At 32.7% G+C, this 25250-nt stretch overlaps 1 protein-coding gene across 1 annotated transcript; it reads left to right on the top strand.

Moving 5' to 3' along the window:
* The first annotated feature begins 14558 nt into the window (after positions 1 to 14558).
* Positions 14559 to 15308, top strand: LOC139875016 (uncharacterized). Its single transcript, XM_071862402.1, has one exon. The coding sequence runs from the start codon at positions 14559 to 14561 to the stop codon at positions 15306 to 15308; it is 750 nt and encodes a 249-aa protein (XP_071718503.1).
* The last annotated feature ends 9942 nt before the right edge of the window (positions 15309 to 25250 follow it).

The following is a 25250-nucleotide window of genomic DNA, read 5'->3' on the forward strand; positions in this document are numbered from 1 at the left end:
CAGAAACCATCAGGTCTACTTCAACAACCCGAAATCCCGGAATGGAAATGGGAAAACATTACCATGGATTTCATCACTAAATTGCCAAGTACTGCAAGTGGTTTTGATACTATTTGGGTAATAGTTGATCGTCTCACCAAATCCGCACACTTCCTACCAATAAGAGAAGATGACAAGATGGAGAAGTTAGCACGACTGTATTTGAAGGAAGTCGTCTCCAGACATGGAATACCAATCTCTATTATCTCTGATAGGGATGGCAGATTTATTTCAAGATTCTGGCAGACATTACAGCAAGCATTAGGAACTCGTCTAGACATGAGTACTGCCTATCATCCACAAACTGATGGGCAGAGTGAAAGGACGATACAAACGCTTGAAGACATGCTACGAGCATGTGTTATTGATTTCGGAAACAGTTGGGATCGACATCTACCGTTAGCAGAATTTTCCTACAACAACAGCTACCATTCAAGCATTGAGATGGCGCCGTTTGAAGCACTTTATGGTAGAAAGTGCAGGTCTCCGATTTGTTGGAGTGAAGTGGGGGATAGACAGATTACGGGTCCGGAGATTATACAAGAAACTACCGAGAAGATCATCCAAATTCAACAACGGTTGAAAACCGCCCAAAGTCGACAAAAGAGCTACGCTGACATTAAAAGAAAAGATATAGAATTTGAAATTGGAGAGATGGTCATGCTTAAAGTTGCACCTTGGAAAGGCGTTGTTCGATTTGGTAAACGAGGGAAATTAAATCCAAGGTATATTGGACCATTCAAGATTATTGATCGTGTCGGACCAGTAGCTTACCGACTAGAGTTACCTCAACAACTCGCGGCTGTACATAACACTTTCCACGTCTCGAATATAAAGAAATGTTTTGCTAAAGAAGATCTCACTATTCCGTTAGATGAAATCCAAATCAACGAAAAACTTCAATTCATCGAAGAACCCGTCGAAATAATGGATCGTGAGGTTAAAAGACTTAAGCAAAACAAGATACCAATTGTTAAGGTTCGATGGAATGCTCGTAGAGGACCCGAGTTCACCTGGGAGCGTGAAGATCAGATGAAGAAGAAATACCCGCATCTATTTCCAGAAGATTCGTCAACACCTTCAACAGCTTAAAATTTCGGGACGAAATTTATTTAACGGGTAGGTACTGTAGTGACCCGAACTTTTCCATGTTTATATATATTAATTGAGATTGATATTTACATGATTAAATGTTTCCAACATGTTAAGCAATCAAACTTGTTAATACTTGATTAATTGAAATAGGTTTCATATAGACAATTGACCACCCAAGTTGACCGGTGATTCACGAACGTTAAAACTTGTAAAAACTATATGATGACATATATATGGTTATAAATATAGTTAAAATGATATTATGATAAGTAAACATATCATTAATTATATTAACAATGAACTACATATGTAAAAACAAGACTACTAACTTAATGATTTTGAAACGAGACATATATGTAACGATTATCGTTGTAAAGACATTTAATGTATATATATCATATTAAGAGATATTCATACATGATAATATCATGATAATATAATAATTTAAAATCTCATTTGATATTATAAACATTGGGTTAACAACATTTAACAAGATCGTTAACCTAAAGGTTTCAAAACAACACTTACATGTAACGACTAACGATGACTTAACGACTCAGTTAAAATGTATATACATGTAGTGTTTTAATATGTATTTATACACTTTTGAAAGACTTCAATACACTTATCAAAATACTTCTACTTAACAAAAATGCTTACAATTACATCCTCGTTCAGTTTCATCAACAATTCTACTCGTATGCACCCGTATTCGTACTCGTACAATACACAGCTTTTAGATGTATGTACTATTGGTATATACACTCCAATGATCAGCTCTTAGCAGCCCATGTGAGTCACCTAACACATGTGGGAACCATCATTTGGCAACTAGCATGAAATATCTCATAAAATTACAAAAATATGAGTAATCATTCATGACTTATTTACATGAAAACAAAATAACATATCCTTTATATCTAATCCATACACCAACGACCAAAAACACCTACAAACACTTTCATTCTTCAATTTTCTTCATCTAATTGATCTCTCTCAAGTTCTATCTTCAAGTTCTAAGTGTTCTTCATAAATTCTAAAAGTTCTAGTTTCATAAAATCAAGAATACTTTCAAGTTTGCTAGCTCACTTCCAATCTTGTAAGGTGATCATCCAACCTCAAGAAATCTTTGTTTCTTACAGTAGGTTATCATTCTAATACAAGGTAATAATCATATTCAAACTTTGGTTCAATTTCTATAACTATAACAATCTTATTTCAAGTGATGATCTTACTTGAACTTGTTTTCGTGTCATGATTCTGCTTCAAGAACTTCGAGCCATCCAAGGATCCATTGAAGCTAGATCCATTTTTCTCTTTTCCAGTAGGTTTATCCAAGGAACTTAAGGTAGTAATGATGTTCATAACATCATTCGATTCATACATATAAAGCTATCTTATTCGAAGGTTTAAACTTGTAATCACTAGAACATAGTTTAGTTAATTCTAAACTTGTTCGCAAATAAAAGTTAATCCTTCTAACTTGACTTTTAAAATCAACTAAGCACATGTTCTATATCTATATGATATGCTAACTTAATGATTTAAAACCTGGAAACACGAAAAACACCGTAAAACCGGATTTACGCCGTCGTAGTAACACCGCGGGCTGTTTTGGGTTAGTTAATTAAAAACTATGATAAACTTTGATTTAAAAGTTTTTATTCTGAGAAAATGATTTTTATTATGAACATGAAACTATATCCAAAAATTATGGTTAAACTCAAAGTGGAAGTATGTTTTCTAAAATGGTCATCTAGACGTCGTTCTTTCGACTGAAATGACTACCTTTACAAAAACTACTTGTAACTTATTTTTCCGACTATAAACCTATACTTTTTCTGTTTAGATTCATAAAATAGAGTTCAATATGAAACCATAGCAATTTGATTCACTCAAAACGGATTTAAAATGAAGAAGTTATGGGTAAAACAAGATTGGATAATTTTTCTCATTTTAGCTACGTGAAAATTGGTAACAAATCTATTTCAACCATAACTTAATCAACTTGTATTGTATATTATGTAATCTTGAGATACCATAGACACGTATACAATGTTTCGACCTATCATGTCGACACATCTATATATATTTCGAAACAACCATAGACACTCTATATGTGAATGTTGGAGTTAGCTATACAGGGTTGAGGTTGATTCCAAAATATATATAGTTTGAGTTGTGATCAATACTGAGATACGTATACACTGGGTCGTGGATTGATTCAAGATAATATTTATCAATTTATTTCTGTACATCTAACTGTGGACAACTAGTTGTAGGTTACTAACAAGGACAGCTGACTTAATAAACTTAAAACATCAAAATATATTAAAAGTGTTGTAAATATATTTTGAACATACTTTGATATATATGTATATATTGTTATAGGTTCGTGAATCAACCAGTGGCCAAGTCTTACTTCCCGACGAAGTAAAAATCTGTGAAAGTGAGTTATAGTCCCACTTTTAAAATCTAATATTTTTGGGATGAGAATACATGCAGGTTTTATAAATGATTTACAAAATAGACACAAGTACGTGAAACTACATTCTATGGTTGAATTATCGAAATCGAATATGCCCTTTTTTATTAAGTCTGGTAATCTAAGAATTAGGGAACAGACACCCTAATTGACGCGAATCCTAAAGATAGATCTATTGGGCCTAACAAACCCCATCCAAAGTACCGGATGCTTTAGTACTTCGAAATTTATATCATATCCGAAGGGTGTCCCGGAATGATGGGGATATTCTTATATATGCATCTTGTTATTGTCGGTTACCAGGTGTTCACCATATGAATGATTTTTATCTCTATGTATGGGATGTGTATTGAAATATGAAATCTTGTGGTCTATTGTTACGATTTGATATAGATAGGTTAAACCTATAACTCACCAACATTTTTGTTGACGTTTAAAGCATGTTTATTCTCAGGTGAATATTAAGAGCTTCCGCTGTTGCATACTAAAATAAGGACAAGATTTGGAGTCCATGTTTGTATGATATTGTGTAAAAACTGCATTCAAGAAACTGATTTCGATGTAACATATTTGTATTGTAAACCATTATGTAATGGTCGTGTGTAAACAGGATATTTTAGATTATCATTATTTGATAATCTACGTAAAGCTTTTTAAACCTTTATTTATGAAATAAAGGTTATGGTTTGTTTTAAAAATGAATGCAGTCTTTGAAAAACGTCTCATATAGAGGTCAAAACCTCGCAACAAAATCAATTAATATGGAACGTTTTTAATCAATAAGAACGGGACATTTCATATATGGGGTCAAAAGTATTATATATACCGACCACAAAAGTCTTCAATACATATTTAATCAGAAACAACTGAATATGAGGCAGCGTAGGTGGATTGAATTGTTGAATGATTACGACTTTGAGATTCGTTACCACCCGGAGAAGGCAAATGTGGTAGCCGATGCCTTGAGCAGGAAGGACAGAGAACCCATTCGAGTAAAATCTATGAATATAATGATTCATAATAACCTTACTACTCAAATAAAGGAGGCGCAACAAGGAGTTTTAAAAGAAGGAAATTTAAAGGATGAGATACCCAAAGGATCGGAGAAGCATCTTAATATACGGGAAGACGGAACCCGGTATAGGGCTGAAAGGATTTGGGTACCAGAATTTGGAGATATGAGAGAAATGGTACTTAGAGAAGCTCATAAAACCAGATACTCAATATATCCTGGAACGGGGAAGATGTACAAGGATCTCAAGATATATTTTTGGTGGCCGGGTATGAAAGCCGATGTTGCTAAATACGTAAGAGAATGTTTGACGTGTTCTTAGGTCAAAGCTGAGCATCAGAAACTATCAGGTCTATTTCAACAACCCAAAATCCCAGAATGGAAATGGAAAAACATTACCATGGATTTCATCACTAAATTGCCAAGGACTGCAAGTGGTTTTGATACTATTTGGGTAATAGTTGATCGTCTCACCAAATCAGCACACTTCCTGCCAAAAAGAGAAGATGACAAGATAGAGAAGTTGGCACGACTGTATTTGAAGGAATTCATCTCCAGACATGGAATACCAATCTCTATTATCTCTGATAGGGATGGCAGATTTATTTCAAGATTCTGGCAGACATTACAGCAAGTATTAGGAACTCCTCTAAAGATGAGTACTACCTATCATCCACAAACTGATGGGCAGAGCGAAAGGACGATACAAATGCTTGAAGACATGCTACGATCATGTGTTATTGATTTCGGAAACAGCTGGGATCAACATCTACCATTAGCAGAATTTTCCTACAACAACAGCTACCATTCAAGTATTGAGATGGCGCCGTTTGAAGCATTTTATGGTAGAAAGTGCAGATCTCCAATTTGTTGAGTGAAGTGGGGGGATAGACAGATTACGGGTCCAGAGATAATACAAGAAACTACCGAGAATATCATCCAAATTCAACAACGGTTGAAAACCGCCCAAAGTCGACAAAAGAGCTACGATGACATTAAAAGAAAAGATATAGAATTTGAAATTGGAGAGATGGTCATGCTTAAAGTTGCACCTTGGAAAGGCGTTGTTCGATTTGGTAAACGAGGGAAATTAAATCCAAGGTATATTGGACCATTCAAGATTATTGATCGTATCGGACCAATAGCTTACAGACTTGAGTTACCTCAACAACTCGCGGCTGTATATAACACTCTCCACGTCTCGAATTTGAAGAAATGTTTTGCTAAAGAATATCTCACTATTCCGTTAGACGAAATCCAAATCAATGAAAAACTTCAATTCATCGAAGAACCCGTCAAAATAATGGATCGTGAGGTTAAAAGACTTAAGCAAAATAAGATACCAATTGTTAAGGTTCGATGGAATGCTCATAGAGGACCCAAGTTCACCTGGGAACGAGAAGATCAGATGAAGAAGAAATACCCGCACCTATTTCTGGAAGATACGTCAACACCACCAACTGCTTAAAATTTCGGGACGAAATTTATTTAACGGGTAGTTACCGTAGTGACCCGAACTTTTCCATGTTATATATATATATATATATATATATATATATATATATATATATATATATATATATATATATATATATATATATATATATATATTAAATGAAGTTGATATTTACATGATTAAATGTTTCCAATATGTTAAGCAATCAAACTTGTTAAGTCTTGATTAATTGAAATAGATTTTATATAGACAATTGACCACCCAAGTTGACCGACGATTCACGAACGTTAAAACTTGTAAAAACTATATGATGACATACATATGGATATATATATATATAGTTATCATGATATTATGATAAGTATGTACCTCATTAAGTATTTTAACAATGAGTTATATACATAAAAATGAGACTATTGAATTAAGAAACTTGAAAACGGTATATATAACGATTATCGTTATAACAACGTCTTACTAATTACATATGAATCATTTTAAGATATTGATACACTATATATAAACATGTTAAATGATAAGTAAACATATCATTAAGTATAATAACAATGAACTACATATGTAAAAACAAAACTACCAACTTAAGGATTTCGAAACGAGACATATATGTAACGATTATCGTTGTAACAACATTTAACTGTATATATATCGTATTAAGATATATTAATACATCATTATATAATGATAATGTAATAATTTAACATCTCATTAGATATAATAAACAATGTGTTAAGAACATTTAACAAGATCATTAACTTAAAGGTTTCAAAACAACATTTACATGTAACGACTAACGATGACTTAACGACTCAGTTAAAAAATATATACATGTAGTGTTTTAATATGTATTCATACACTTTTGAAAGACTTCAAGACACTTATCCAAGTACTTCTACTTAACAAAAATGCTTAGGATTACATCCTCATTCATTTTCATCAACAATTCTACTCGTATGCACTCGTATTTGTACTTGTACAATACACAGCTTCTAAATGTATTTACTATTGGTATATACACTCCAATGATCAGCTCTTAGTAGCCCATGTGAGTCACCTAACCATGTGGGAACCATCATTTAACATCTAGCATGACTTATGAGCAAGGAAACAAAAACAAGAACTCCTTTTAACCCCACTCACCTTCACCACTCACCACCTACTCCATTTCACTTCCAATTTTCTTCCCAATTCTCTCTCAAAACACACAAACTCTTCCATGAACATCTAAGTTACTATTTTTCCAGAAAAAATCATCAAATACAATCTTTGGTTATTACCTATAATCATCATAAAAACAATTACTCAAGAACACATAAAGAACACTTCCAAGTTTCCTAATCCATTCCAAGAAATCATCTAAGATCAAGAAACCTTTGTTATTTATAGTAGGTTATCTTTCTAAATCAAGGTAATATTCATATTCAAGCTTTGATTCAATTTCTATAACTATAACTATCTTAATTCGAGTAATAATCTTACTTGAACTTGTTTTTGTGTCATGATTCTATTTCAAGAACTTCCAAGCCATCAAAGATCCTTTGAAGCTCAAGTTATTTTTTCATCATTTCCAGTAGGTTTACCTACTAAACTTGAGGTATTAATGATGTTCATAACATCATTTGATTCATATATGTATAACTATCTTATTCGAAGATTTGAACATGTAATCACTAGAACATAGTTTAGTTAATTCTAAACTTGTTCGCAAACAAAGTTAATCCTTCTAACTTGACTTTTAAAATCAACTAAACACATGTTCTATATCTATATGATATGCTAACTTAATGATTTAAAACCTAAAAACATGAAAAACACCGTAAAACCGGATATACGCCGTCGTAGTAACACCGCGGGCTGTTTTGGGTTAGTTAATTAAAAACTATGATAACTTTGATTTAAAAGTTGTTCTTCTGGAAAAATAATTTTTCTTATGAACATGAGACTATATCCAAAAATCATGGTTAAACTCAAAGTAGAAGTATGTTTTCCAAAATGGTCATCTAGACGTCGTTCTTTCGACTGAAATGACTACCTTTACAAAAATGACTTGTAATCTATATTTTCGACTATAAACTTATACTCTTTATGTTTATATTCATAAACTTAAGTTCAATATGAAACCATAGGAACTTGAATCACTCAAAACGGATTTAAAACGAAGAAGTTATGGGTAAAACAAGATTGGATCATTTTTCTTGTTGTAGCTACGTGAAAATTGGTAACAAATCTATATTAATCATATCCTAGCTAACTCATATTGTATTATACATGTATTCTAATATATTATGTAATCTTGGGATACCATAGACACGAGTACAATGTTTTGACATATCATATCGACCCATCTATATATATATTTCGGAACAACCATAGACACTCTATATGCAGTAATGTTGGAGTTAGCTATACAGGGTTGAGGTTGATTCCAAAATATTATATATACTTTGAGTTGTGATCTAGCCTGAGGCTTGTATACACGAGGTCGTGAATTGATTCGAGATAATATATATCGATTTATTTCTGTACATCTAACTGTGGACAACTAGTTGTAGGTTACTAACGAGGACATCTGACTTAATAAACTTAAAACAGTAAAATGTATTAAAAATGTTGTAAATATATTTTGAAAATACTTTGATATATATGTACATATTTGTTATAGGTTCGTGAATCGACCAGTGGCCAAGTCTTACTTCCCGATGAAGTAAAAATCTGTGAAAGTGAGTTATAGTCCCACTTTTAAAATCTAATATTTTTGGGATGAGAATACATGCAGCTTTCTAAATGTTTTACAAAATAGACACAAGTACGCGAAACTACATTCTGTGGTTGGATTATTAAACCGAATATTGCCCCTTCAAGTCTGATAGCCTAAGAATTAGGGAAATGACCCCTAATTGACGAGAATCTTAAAGATAGATCTATGGGCCTAACAAACCCCATTTTGGAATTTGGAATGCTTTAATACTTCGATTTATATGGTGATTGCGATTGCCAATTTATGACATACTTGCGAGTATGCGGGGAATATTCTATATGCATTATGTTAATGTCGGTTACTAGGTGTTCATCATAGAATGATTTTTATTCACTTACGAGTGTAGAATTATTGAATAAATGAAATCTTGTGGTCTATTATATTAATTTGATAATATATAGGTTAAACCTATAACTCACCAACATTTTTATTGACGTTTAAAACATGTTTATTCTTAGGTGATTATTAAGAGCTTCTGCTGTTGCATGCTAATACATGGACAAGACTTGGTGTCAGCATGCTTGTATAATATTGTTTAAAACTGCATTCGAGATTTACTTTGTTGTAACATATTAATATTGTAAACCAATATGTATTGGTAGTGTGTAAGTGTGATATTTTTAGATTATCATTTCTGATAATCTAGGTGGTGTCCTTTTAACCTTGTCGATAAAATAAAGGTTATGGTTTGTTTTAAAAACGAATGCAGTCTTTTAAAAACGTCTCATATAGAGGTCAAAACCTCGCAATGAAATCAATTAATAGGGAACGTTTATAATCAATATGAACGGGACATTTCAGATCAGACCCTGAAAAAATGCAAACAAGTGCTCCGGTGGTTTCTTGGTGTTTGATGCTCATCACGGTTCTCATCCTTGATGCGTATAAGCCTCAAGTGTACAACTCTTGATGTTTAAGCATCACTTTAACCAAGGTTTAACCATTAACACACAAAGTCAAGACTAAGAATTAAAGTACAATTCATTTAAGAGTTTGAGCAAGATGATGAACCAAAGTTACGTCAAATTATTAGTTTCGACACAAGTACTATTAAGCTATAAGCCTTGAATCAAACTAAAGTAAGCAAGACCTTAAGTTATAGAACTTAGATCTTAGCTAAAAATTAAATACCTTAGACTAAAAAATCTAGATCTTATGTTCTTGGTGAAACCCTAAGTCATAGCACTTAGACTTTCAACTTTTACACAACCATAAGTTATGAAACTTAGATTTTGTAAAGTAAAATTAACACAAATCAATGAACTCTTATACAAGTTAGATGACCATAAGTTACCTAACTTAAATCAACCTTAAATGAGTGAAAGTTATAAACTAGGAAGCTTAAACTTTCTTGTTCTTGAACATTCAAAGTTAGACTTTGGTTACAAGATACATGAGATCAAAGTTAACAAGTAAATCTTTGACCAATGAGCATGTATAAATCGAATTTCATAAGCATAAAAGATAAATTTAAAGTTAAAAATAAACAAGTTCAAGCTTGGATTCTTTACATAAAGTGATATCAAGTTGAAAACTTGAATCTACATAAAATAAACTTTAAAGTTCCAATACTTGAACATAAAAAGGATCTTAAAGTAATTGAACCTTAGATCATTACAAGTTTCATGTAGAACTAAAAGCTACAAAGCTTTGATCCTTGTTCTTGCTTCTTTATCATACAAGTGATTAAAGATTGCAAGATAACATAAGGATTTAAGTTACAAAAACCAAAATCCATGAATAATAAAAAGATGATGATGATTTCGTTTATGAGTAAAAAAAGAAGATTAATGTTTAAAACTTACAAGTTCTTCAAGTATTTTAGAGAGAAAACTAGAGAGAGACTTGAGAGAAAATGTGTGTGTGTTTGAATGAACTGAAATGAGAATGAAATGAGAGTTTTAAAAAAATAAAGTGGTGGTGATGGGCATGCTTGGCCGACGGTTTTGGGAGCAAGGGGGGCCATTTTGGCCTCATGTGGTGGTGGCATGGTGTGGTCCATGGTGGTGGTACAAGGTAGTGTTGGTATGTTGGGTGGTTTGAGACAAGATGCAAGTATTAGTACACAAGGCATGATAGTTACTTATCTCATTATTTACATGGGCTAGTTATTAAGTAAATGGGCTAATTAGTCCACTAATTAATCCACTAAGTTGAGTAGGTTGGTCCATGGGAGTCCATTAAGGTAAAAGTCCATTAAGGTTAACTAGTGATCATTAGTAAACACTAAGCGTAATTAATAAACCATCAAGCCAAGTAATTGTCAAAAATAAATAACAATTATGTTTACGTATCATAATATTCCAATTATGATAAAAGTTTAACGTGTACCAAGTACGTAGCTCGTTTTAAACAATAAGTGACACTAACGGTCGTAAATGCATTCAAGGATCATGTCAAGTGATTAAGCACTTAATAACACGTTGTAGATATTAATGGAAGTAATTAACATAATTAATGATTCCCAGAATATAACCTAACTCAGTACGCACAAATACGCAGTTTCTTGAAAGTAATAAATATAATTAAAAGTCGAAAAAGTTGGGTTGTTATAGGAATGGTTCAATAACTTACCAGCCCAAAGTATTACAGGTTTCGCGAACTTGCGCTCAAGATTTTTGTTAAACTTTCATAACTTACGCGTCCGCAAAAGAACACATGTCGAATGCCACGACATTAAGCAGAAACCGAAAGATAGCTTGGGAGAGGTAATAGATAGGTACACGAAGGAGGTGGCCAAAATACAAGACTTTCCAGAAAGCCAGAAGGTGTCCGACTTCATACACTGTATAGATACAGACAGACACCTATTTTTATGGCAGCGGTTACGCAGAAGATTACCAAAAACTTTCACAGAAGCTATAAAAGAAACGCATGATTATATGCGAGCACAAGAAGATATAAAGCAAAATTGCAAAAATACCTCTTCAAACATGGATATCGATGATGATTACTATCGAATGCAGCGAAGAGGATCAGAGTTTGGCAAGCGCTATGGTAGTAGTGGGCCACACAGGAATGGTAATTACAATAGTGATAAATATCGCAAGTTTAATAATAACAAAGGGAGAGGAAGTCAGAGGTTCAAAAGCAACCACACCAATAATGATGCATTAATAAAAGGCCTCACAAAAACACCAAAGGAAATTTTAGCTACAGAGGTTGTATGCAAAAGCTTCGACCCCCAGTACCTTTGTCAAAATTTGGGAACAGAGACAAAAGCAAATTCTGCGATTTTCATGACGATTATGGTCATGAAACCAACGAATGTCGGTATCTAATTGAAAAGGTGGTTGCTGAACTTAAAAGAGGACAATTGCAACACTTGAAGAAAAGTGTAAAAACATCAAGTGAAAAGCCGAAAGGAGAAAAAGAATACCCCTGGTAAAAGAAGAATGATGGATGGGAAACGGATAAAACCGTTAATGTGGTAACCAGCGGACGAGCAAATCAGAGACGGAAGTTAGAAGTATCTGAAGAGTGGGAAAACACTCCCATCATGTTCCCGGCCATAGCGCAGGAACCCTCGGATGCACCCATCACAATTAAAGGATGCGTTAAAAGTTGCAGATACATCATAAAGCGACTGCATATAGACACCGGCTGCGGTGTAGATATAATGTACGAACATTGTTTCCGCTTGTTTCTAGGAGCGGTGCGAGCCAAGCTAGTAGCTCCTAGTACCGCATTATCAGGATTTTCTTGAGAGTCCGCATGGCCAATTGGGATCATCGAATTAGAGCTAGAGCTGGTAGATGATGATAATAAGGAATTGGTAAGGAGTACAACAGTAGAATTTGCTATAGTAAAGTCTTAATCGAAATATAATGCGCTCTTAGGACGCACAACCCTGCAAAAGTTAGTAGCTATCCCTTCCACAGTGCATGGCTTTATCAAATTCCCAACACCATTAGGAATCGCAAAGATAAGGTCAGAAAAACAAGATGCAAGTGTTGCAGTTGTGGAACAAGCAGAAAAACTGCCAAGTGAGGCAGAACAGCTTCGAAGCTTCATGATTATCGCAAATCCACGATATCCAGAACAAAAAATTAAAATCGGTGAAGGATTGTCTGAGGAAACAAAATTTAAGCTTTGTAACATATTAGATTCTAATACGGATATCTTTGCATGGAAAGAAGCAGACATGACTGGAGTACCAAGAGAAATTGCTGAGCATAAACTTAATGCAAATCCAAGTCTGACACCAGTGCAACAAAAGAAACGCGGTATGGCACCAGAAAGAAGCGAATGGTTGAAGGCGGAAGTTGACAAGTTGGTCAAAGAAAACATATTACGAGAAGTAAGGTATCAAACGTGGGTAGCAAACTCAGTACTGGTAAAAAAGCCTGATGGGTCTTGGCGCATGTGTGTTGATTCACGGACATTAACAAAGCCTATCCCAAAAACAATTATCCTCTACCAGAGATAGACTGGAAAGTTGAGTCACTGGCAGGCTTCCAAAATAAATGTTTTCTGGATGCGTACAAAGGATATCATCAGATACAGATGGCAGCAGAAGATGAGGATAAAACTGTCTTTCACACAAGCCAAGGCATATACTGCTATACAAAGATGCCATTTGGTTTAAAGAATGCCGGGGCAACATATCAACGCATAATAGATGAGGCTTTCAAATGTCAGATTGGCAGAAATTTAGAAGCATATGTTGATGATTTGGTAATAAAAAGCACAATAGAACAAGGTTTGTTGGAAGATATATTAGAAACGTTTGCATCGTTGAGAAAGATAAATATGAAACTCAATCCGTCGAAGTGCAGTTTTGAAGAAGAGGAAGGAAAGTTTCTTGGCCATATAATAACTGAGCGCGAGATACACGTAAACCCAAAAAAAAAAATAGAGGCAATCGAAAATATGTCGTCGCCCAGAAATAAAAAAGAGCTGCAAAGTTTAACGGGTAAATTAGTGGCATTAACAAGGTTCTTATCAAAATCTGCAGAGCGATCGCTCCCCCTTTTCAGGACATTAAAGAATTGCTTAAAGAAGACGGATTTCAAATGGACAGAGGAAGCAGAAGTAGCATTTCAAGAAATGAAATAGTTATTAAAAGAATTGCAGACAATGACTGCGCTGATTGCGGGAGAAACGCTCATACTTTACTTAGCAGCATCGAAAGAAGCAATAAGTTCAGTATCGATAGCGGACAGGGAACAGGTACGCACTATAAACTTAAAAATAGCTAATTTTTAATCAGTAGACATTTAAAATTATGTGATTATGCTATGCGGATAGGTACAAATGCCTGTATATTTTGTTAGCAAAGCTTTAACAGGAAGCGAATTAAACTACCCTACAATTGAAAAACTGGTTTATGCACTTGTGCATACAGCTAGACGCTTAAGAAGATATTTCTAAGCGCATCTAATAATGGTCCTAACAGATCAACCCATAAATCAGGTATGACAAGAAACAACGTATTGTCAAAAAACTTAAAATTGCTTGATAAATTCTAGCAAATTTACATCCGCTGATACTTGTTGAGCAGGTGCTATACAAACCAGAAAATTCTGGTCGCATGGCTAAATGGGCTATTGAATTAGGTGAGCATAAGATAAGCTTCTCACCAAGAAGTGCGATAAAAGGGCAAGTCCTAGCAGATTATCTGGCTGAAACAGCCGGAGATATCAAAGTCTCGCATGAATCAAAAGAAATACCACCTCTGCCCGAACAGCTGTGGGAAATGCACACAGATGGGGCTTGTGGTCCAGAAGGCGCAAGGGCAGGAATAGTCCTAAAAATTCCAGAAGGAGAAGAATATACCTTCGCTCTGCTCTTTAGCTTCCCTGTAACAAACAATGAAGCTGAGTATGAAGCGTTGTTATCCAGAATGAGGGTAGCAAAATATTTGGAGGTAAAAGAGCTGTCAGTATATGTTGATTCACAGTTAGTTGCAAACCAATTCAATGAGATATTCGAAGCACATGATGAATCAATGCAAAAGTATCTGAAACTTATGCAAGAGCTCGCAGTGGACTTTGATTTGTTCCAGATAACTCAGGTTTCAAGAACATTGAATAAAAAGGCGGATGCACTAATTAAATTAGCCGCCTTAACATTCAGCCATTTTAAGAAAGAAATTTGGGTAGAGGAAGTGAAAGTAAAATCTATTGAGACAGACGGTGTATCTGCCGCAGTTGAAAAAGAAGAGCAGAGTTGGATGACACCGATAGTAGAATTTCTGAACAAAGGTACATTGCCGATAGATTCAATAGAAGCAAGAAAGATTAAGATGAAAGCTCCAATGTATTTGTTAGACAAAGGGATTCTATACAGAAAGTCTTTCCTGGGACCACATTTACGGTGTCTTAATCTAACTCAAGCAGAGTCGATCATAAGGGAAGTGCACGAGGGAATGTGCGCATTGCACTCAGGACACAAAACAGTTGCGTCCAAAATAATGCGGCTCAAATACTATTGGCCGTCAATGTAAAGAGATGCCTTGGAGGTGATACGCAAATGTCAATCGTGTCAGCTGCACGCACCGGTAAGGAAAGCTTCGCGACATCCAATGATACCGTTCGTGTCTCCATGTCCATTCTACAAATGGGCAATTGACATAGTGGGGCCATTCCCCATAGGACCAGGAGGTGTAAAGTTTTTAGTAGTGGCCATTGATTATTTTACAAAGTGGGTAGAAGCCAAACCGCTGAAAACAATTTTGGGCAAGCAAATCTGAAATTTCGTATGGGAAAACATCATCTGTCGGTTTGGAATACCAAATGGAATAGTAAGTGACAATGGTACATAGTTTGAAGGTAATCCATTCAGCAATTGATGCCAAGAGCTGAACATAAAGCAAACATTCACATCAGTCGCACACCCCCAGGCGAACGGTCAGTGTGAGGTCATAAATCGAGATATCGTGTTAGGAATCAAAGCAAGGCTTGGATTGTGCCAAAGGGGTTGGATAGATGAACTGCACAATGTACTATGGGCACATCGCACAACTCCAAAAGGCGCGACTAATGAAACACCTTTCAGTTTGGTTTACGGGTCCAAGGCTGTAATACCCGCAGAAATAAATGTGCCAACTATGCGAATGGCTTCCTTCGATGAAAGTAGCAATAGCGAAAAACTGTGTGAAAATCTAAATTTAGTTGAAGAGCGCAGGGAAATGGTGGCCATAAAAGAAGCAATCAACAAACAAAGAATCGCAAGCTACTATAATAAGTACGTACAACCATTATCTTTCCAAATGGATGACTTGGTGTGGCAAAAAATTGAAGCAAGCAGAGCAGAAGACACGGGTAAACTCGGACCTAAATGGGAAGGGCCATACAAGGTTATTGGCATAAGCGATACATGGGCGTATCGACTAGCAAGTTTTGATGGAAAAGCAATAAAATGCACCTGGCATGCGCAAACAATGAAACAGTGCTACATATGAAAAAACTACAGAGGGATTGATCACCCCAAATAACTGTTTAGAGTTGTTTTTATGTAAATTTTTATTTTCCATTGTAAACATGACAACTAAGTGTTGGTCAAATGATATGTTTGAAATAAATTGAATCATGCAATTTAAGCCAATAACTTGTGCATTTTTTATTTGTTGATTGCATGCCCTTTAAGCTACACATGGACACACTCCGAGTCTCAAGTGGCATAGTTTATTTTGGTTACTAATACTATTTTTTAATGGTGACAGTAGCAAAACATTGGTTTGTTTCAAACGCTCGTACACTGCGCAAGACGGAGACTTGCACAGTCTAGACTATAAAACACAAGTTTGATTTACTTGTTTAAATAACCCGGACATTGGCGTGGCAGGAAGACTCTTGAGTATAGAAATTGGTTTGTCTATAGTACGGGTAAATTACATTGGATTGTATATGCGTACATACTTATAAAAATTTTTATAAAAGTCTTGAGAATAAACTTATAAGCATTGGTGTGACGACCCGGAAATTTTCGACCAAATTTAAACTTGATCTTTATATTTTTCTGACACGATAAGCAAAGTCTATGATGTTGAGTCTCGAAAATTTTTGAACTGTTTCACATATTCAATTGACCTTCGACTGCTCTCGACGATTCACGAACAATTAATTGTAAATAGATATGTGTGTATGTACATATAAATAATAATTCGAAATATAATTTGAAGTATTATATGTTGTTGTTATAAAAAATTAATAAAATAAAAATAGGATATTATAATAATTATTATTTAAAAATATACCTCTATATATAAATAAAGTATATTAAAAAAATAAATATTAAATGATTGTAATACTCGTTTGATGTTTCGATTGATATTAAGCAAGTTAAATTCAAACTTATGTAATTTTAAAATAAACGGTGATACAAAAATGAGTTCTATAAATTTTAGGCTTATTAAAAATGTATTTAGGACCTATTTATTAAGTTTTAATACTTTTTATATTTTACCTAGAAATGAGAGGGACAGTTGATGAAATTTTTATTTAACAAATTAGTGATCGAATTTTATACCATAATGACCAAAATAAATAAATATAGTTAATTTAAAAATATGGGATTTTTCTGAACACTTTTATCCACGACAGGTTTCGCACGATACACAGTCCAAGAAAACTGTCGGTACAAAGGACAATCAAATGGTGACTTTCATATTAAAACATGTGATTCTGTTAGTATGATCTTTTCAATGCTTCCCACTAATTATCAATTATTGCTATATTGTTTGCTTTTCACAAGGCTTACGGAGCATATATAAATATGTACATAATATAGATAGAGTTATAAGATATATATACTTTCACTCCATCACCTTCCTCCATCACTCACCATATCCGCCATTCTCTTAAATCATTATACCACCATCGTGATCCACCACTGAGACACCATTCGACCACAACCATCATAACCACAATCGTCACCCATCCTCCACACCAATCACCCACCCCTCTTGATATAAGATACATACATATGCTCAAACAAAGTCTTATCACCATTAACAAACCCGTCACCCATATTAATCAAACTACCACCACTGCCATTTTCCATCACCATCCAACACCGGTTACCACCTCCTACAACTATCTTCAACCACCAATCGAACCACCATGATCATCACCATCAAATCACAACCACAAAACCCAAAGGAAAACCTGCTGCAAACCGTTGAATATGTTCCTGTTTGAAACAAAATCCGCCATCACCACTACTAAATGAAGACCACGTTGCTGTTACTACTTCTATTCTATTCCTGTTTCCTTCCCTATTTATTCGAGCAACAATTACTGCTGTTGCGATTGCTTTACGATCACCAAAACCCATCTGCAACGATTGTTTTGCTACTACTATTATTTCTATTTCTTTTCACTGTTTAAAAACTCAATAACATCAAAACCCATTTAAGATGATGATGTACAGTAACTCATACGCTGTTGCGTATGTTTTAGATTCAGTTTAAACCTCGCAAAACACCACCACTTTCCCTTTATTGTTGCTGTTGTTCGAAGGGAAAGAAAAGAAGAAACCATTTGATGAAATGGTTACGAAGATGATAACATGCTGATTATGTTATGATTATGTTTATGGTGATGGTGAGATGATAACGATGATACAGTGTAGTTGTGATAGTGAAACACGATATATTAAGTGATGATGAAAAATGTTGATGATGTTAGATGATTGACGGGATGTATGGAGATGACGTGATTAAGATGATGATGATGGTGATCATTTGATTACGATGATGATAATCACAATTATGAAGATGAGATGTTACAATGAAGATGATGATGATAAAAACCACGAACATGCAGCCCTATCGATCTGTTTCTGGGTCTGGTTTATCGTTTGGGTTTTAGAAGAAGAAGAAGTATACATATATAGATGTAGGGTATGAATTAAAACAGAAACGAGATACAAAGTAGATGGTTGGGCGTTTGGTTGGGTTACAATGAGGTCACGAGTTCAATCCCTGCTATGCCATTTTTTTTTAAAAAAACAGGATTATGTGAGCCGTGATCCAAGTAATTGAAATTGGGTCGAAGGCTAATTTGCCTTGTTGGGCTTGGGAACTGAGGTGGGCTGAAGTAAAATGCGGCCCAATATTAACTGATAGGTATAGGCAGTATAAATAAGTCGGGGGCATTAAATCACAGAAAAATAGCACAGATTGATTGGTAAAGGCGTGTTGTAGGTGGGCGAGAGGTTGCGAGTTCGAATCCTGTCTAGGGCATTTCTCTTTGGAAAGCCTTTTGAAACCTTTAAGGCAATACTTTATTTATTATTATTATTATTATTATTATTATTATTATTATTATTATTATTATTATTATTATTATTATTATTATTATTATTATTATTATTATTAGTATTAATTATAACTTTTATTATTATTATTATTTCTAATACAATTATTAAGTATCATTTATTGTTAATATGATTATAGTTACAATTAGGATTTTTATTATATTTAGTATTAATATCATTATCATTATTATTATTATAAGTATTATTATTAGCATTATCATTTAGGTTATTATTAGTAGTATCTGTGACGACCCAGAAATTTCCGATCAAATTTAAACTTAATCTTAATGTGATTTCGACACAATAAGCAAAGTCTGTAAAGTTGAGTCTCAAAATTTTTGAACTGTTTCATATGTTTAATTGACCTTCGACCATACCCGACGATTCACGAACCATTATTTGTAAATAGAAATGTGTGTGTATATTAATATATATATATATATATATATATATATATATATATATATATATATATATATATATATATATATATATATATATAAATTGAAAATATAATTCGAAATATTATATGTTGTTGTTATTAAAAATTAATTATGTGAAATAAAAATAAAAATAGGATATTATAATAATTATTATCTAAAACATATCTATATATATAAATAAAGTATATTAAAAAAATAAATTTTTAATAATTGTAATACTCGTTGGACGTTTCGATTATTATTTAGAGAATTTTAATTCGAACTTATATGATTTTAAAATAAACGGTGATCCGAAAATGAGTTCTATAAATTTTAGGCTTACTAAAAATGTATTTAGGATCTAGTTATTAAATTTTAGCACTTTTTATATTTTACCCAGAATCGAGCAGGACAGTTGATGTAATTTTTATTTAATAGTTAATGATCGAATTTTATACCATAATGACTGAAATAAATAATTATAATTAATATAAAAATTTGGGATTTTTCTGTGCACTTTTATCCATTATCAACGGAGCACGAATTTCAGTCCGTAAATAAAATAGTAGACGCCAGCTAACAATCACACGTTTATATTTTAAATTATATTATAATATTATTATTGATTTCTGCTGATTGAATTGATAACCGAAAAATCGAATAAGAATCAATTAACGATTTAACATTACTATTGTTGATTGATAAATACTATTGGGGTTACTATTACTGTTTTGTCTGCACATCTCATATCTCTTCTATCTAATTTCTATTCTATTCAGTATATATATATATATATATGTATATATATATATATATATATATATATATATATATATATGTATATATATATATGTATATATATATATATATGTATGTATATATATATGTATGTATATATATATATATATATGTATATATATATATATATATATATATATATATATATATATATATATATATATATATATGCATACAATATTGAAAATGGGAACGATCACCATTTCTATAAACACACATATACATAGCATTAGATAGATTTAAATCACCACCCTACTATCTATCACCACCATCTCCGCTGAACCATACATCACCTCAATCGTCCCTTATTTTCTTCTATTTCAAATCGAAAAATACTATGAAACCACCCCAACAAAACCCATTTAGAAAACCATTACCAACTACGGTTTAATCACCTAGATCAAATCAACGAACCACCATGAACCAAGAAACACCTATATTCTTGAATCACCACCTTATCACTTCCTCCGATCACTATTTAATCACCACCTCTAGTCCCTCTAAAAATTGATCACCATTGGGTGTTGTTAAGAGAGATCACCACACCACCTTACAACCGAGAACAACCTTTATGTTCCTGGCTTAACTCGACACCAACCAAGAGCCAAGCTCTTAATTCGATCAAATCACCTTAAAACCCATTTGTTTACTTTTGTTCCTATTATTGTGTGTTTATATTTTTCTTCTTTTCTCATGACCCAAACAACCACCATGAGGGCTGACATTAGAAACTGAGCTACTATTATTGTTTCTATTCTATTCGAACAGACATAAGAGCAAGAACCTACAAGCTTCTGCTCTTTAATTTTTTTTATCGATCACTGCACAGATATTACCCAGAACCTCATCATTTGATTAACTATTAATACTTTCTGTTTCTGCTTGATACTTTAATACTCGATAAAAACAGTAAAAAGAAAACATGATGATAAGCTGATGGGGTATCACAAGCACGAGTGGTTTTTCCAGTTCATCATAATGTATTTTTTTTAAAAGGGACCGCCCAACAAATAAAATATCAAAAAGGGATCGTAATTTTTTTATTTAATTCTAGTCGAGTTCCTGAAATCACTCAACAGCTCACGAGTTACCAATTGGACTTGTTAAAGTTGCTATATGGGCTTATTCAAAATAAGCAATTGGGCTGCCATGTTTCTGCTTCTTGGGCTGTAATCCATCCTTCATTCTGTTAGGCTAAAAGGATGAATGAAGATGACGATGAGGTCTGTTTGTTAATGAATGAAAGATGATGATGAAAGTGACGTTATGATGATGAAGTCGTGTATGGTGGATGTTGAAAATGATATAGATGGTAGCGATGAGTTCCTGATGGGGAGGACGAATGAGCATGATGATGTCAATGACGATATGTCCATGATGGTATAACTCAAGCTTAACCTTTTTAATCCTTAGTTATAGATTATGGATAACATATATACTAAGAATATTATTATTAACATAAAAGGAAGTTAAAAGTTAAAATTATGATTACTAATTATAAATATAATAGTATTATTAATAGTATTATTATTATATTATTATTATTATTATTATTATTATTATTATTATTATTATTATTATTATTATTATTATTATTATTATTATTATTATGTTTATAAATATTAAGATTTAATGAGGTTAGGTTTATAAGAATAAAAGTTATAAATACAAATATTATTAAGAGAATGATTAAGATTAGATTTAAGCTATGATATAAATGAATTATTAAGTACCATTATTATTATCATTATTATTATTATCAACATTACTACTAATATTATTATCATTATTACAATAAAAATTAGTCATATAAAACTATACTTATCAAAACCATATTAATATTTTATTCATATAAAGTATATAAAATAAATACATTTAATTAGATTATTAATGAAACACATATTAAGATAACATTTATAATATATAAATCTGTTCGGTTACAATTATATGTGTTAATATATATATAAATGATATAGGTTGGTGAATCCGAGGCCAACCCTGCATTGTTCAGTTCCGTCGTATGCATATTTTTACTACAAAATATCGTATAGTGAGTTGCATTTGCTCCCTTTTTAAATGCTTTTAAAATATATATTTTTGGGACTGAGAATACATGCACTGCTTTATAAATGTTTGACAAAATAGACACAAGTACTTAAAACTACATTCTATGGCTGGATTATTAAACCGAATATGCCCCTTTTTAGTCTGGTAATCTAAGAATTAGGGAACAGACACCCTAATTGACGTGAATCCTAAAGATAGATCTATTGGGCCCAACAAGCCCCATCCAAAGTACCGGATGCTTTAGTACTTTGAATTTATCATGTCCGAAGGGAGTCCCAGAATGATGGGGATATTCTATATACATCTTGTTAAGGTCGGTTACCAGGTGTTCACCATATGAATGATTTTTATCTCTATGCAGTGCAAAATGCCTGATATGACTTGATGTTAATGAGAAATGGAAATGAAAATCTTGTGCTCTATTAAAATAATGGAAATGATTGTTTATGATAAACCTATGAACTCACCAACCTTTTGGTTGACACTTTAAAGCATGTTTATTCTCAGGTAAGAAAGAAATCTTCCGTTGTGCATTTGTTCATTTTAGAGATATTACTTAGAGTCACTCATGACATATTTCAAAAGACGTTGCATTTGAGTCGTTGGGTTCATCAAGATTATTATTAAGTCAATTATAGTTGGATGTATTATGAAATGGTATGCATGCCGTCAACTTTCGATGTAAAGAAAGTTTGTCTTTTAAAAACGAATGCAATGTTTGTAAAATGTATCATACAGAGGTCAAATACCTTGCAATGAAATCAACTATTGTGAATCGTTTATAATCAGTATGAACGGGTCCTTTCAGTATCATTATGAGTAAAACCATTATCGACATTATATCTATCGTTATTATTATTATTGTTATTATTATTAAGTAAGTTAGTGTTAATATTAATATGATGATCTTAGAATTTAAAAGTATTAGCTAGAGGCTAATAAAATTATAGTTAGATTATAAACATAATATAATTCCTGATGTTAAAATAAAACTGATGTAAGATATTAATTACTATTACAAAGTTTATAAGTCATAATGATCAGTATAAAGATATATAAAATTATTATTTTTAACATTAATATTATTAATTTTAACCTTATTATTATTAGTATCATTCTTATTATTACTAGTATCATTATTATTATTATTATTATTATTATTATAACAACTATATTATTATTATTATCATTATTTTAGTACGATTATAATTATTATTTTTTACAAACAAAGGATATTTATATAACAACAGAATTATTACATATATCATAAGTATATCTAATTTACTATATTCATATAAAAAAATAACATATATAGATATATACTACCTCCGTCCCAATTAGATAGTCCTGTTTTTCCATTTTGAGATGTCCCAAATTAATACTCCACTTTCATAAATAGAAAAGAAAGAGGACATTTGATTGGTGGATCTGGAGAGAGAAAATATTTCATTGGTGGATAAATGAAGTTAGTGAGATTTCCTAAAATTGTATGCCATTTTGTCTATGGACTATTAAATTGGGACGGAGGGAGTATAACATTTGGAATAATAAATACATTACTATTTAAATAATAATATATTATATAATTAATATATAAACTGGGTCGAATACTATTATATGCTCATTATATGTTTTAATATATAACATTGATATAGGTTCGTGAATCCGAGGCTAATCTTGCATTGTTCAATTCCGTCGTATGCATATTTTTACTACAAAATATCGTATAGTGAGTTCATTTGCTCCCTTTTACTCTTTACATTTTTGGGACTGAGAATACATGCGATATTTTTACAACTGCTTTATTAAATGCTTTTGAAATATATTTTGAACTGAAAATACATGAAATGCTTTTATAAATGTTTGACGCGATATGACACAAGCAAAACATTCCTCGAATGAATTATTATACAGAAAGAAGTTCTGTTGATTATTATTGAATTAGGTGGACATGATGATTGCCACCATTTGATGTGAATATTTCTCCTAATTATTATTGCTTGGTAACCTAAGAATTAGAAACGGGTATGGCCCTAATTCACGCGAATCATAAAGGTATCTACCGGGTTTAACACCCCCACCCAGAATGTTCACTAGACGGAAGGGCTAGTGGGTGTGGTGTTTAGTACTTCGAAGTTTATATATTATACAGACGAGATGTTCTGTTTTGGGGATATTATATGTTAAGGTCAGTTACCATGTTGAGCAATGAAATCAAATTGAATGTTATGTATCGAGAGAATGATTTTTATACACAGGTTATGTGTATTATTTTTGTGCACGAGATATGTGTACGGTTATTTAAAAATTGCGAGGCAACCTACGGGGGAGAAAAAGATACGAACCTACTCTGCTAAGCATTATGAAAAATGGTTTTGTACACGAGATAGGTGTACTGTATTTAAATCTTGTGGTTTATCAAAATGATGAAATTTATTGCTTATGATAAACCTATGAACTCACCAACCTTTTGGTTGACACTTTTAAGCATGTTTATTCCCATGTATGAAAGAAATCTTCCGCTGTGCATTTGCTTATTTTAAAGATATTACTTGGAGTCATTCATGGCATATTTCAAAAGACGTTGCATTCGAGTTGTTGAGTTCATCAAGAATAATATTAAGTCATTTATAGTTGGATATATTATGAAATGGTATGCATGTCGTCAACTTTCGATGTGATGAAAGTTTGTCTTTTAAAAACGAATGCAATGTTTGTAAAATGTATCATTTAGAAGTCAAATACCTCGCAATGAAATCAGCTATCGTGAATCGTTTTTAATCGGTATGAACGGGTCCTTTCAGTTGGTTTGCTTACTTTTGCATAAAATATTGGATTGT

The sequence above is a fragment of the Rutidosis leptorrhynchoides genome, chromosome 11, assembly GCF_046630445.1.
Source record: "Rutidosis leptorrhynchoides isolate AG116_Rl617_1_P2 chromosome 11, CSIRO_AGI_Rlap_v1, whole genome shotgun sequence".
NCBI lineage: Eukaryota > Viridiplantae > Streptophyta > Magnoliopsida > Asterales > Asteraceae > Rutidosis > Rutidosis leptorrhynchoides.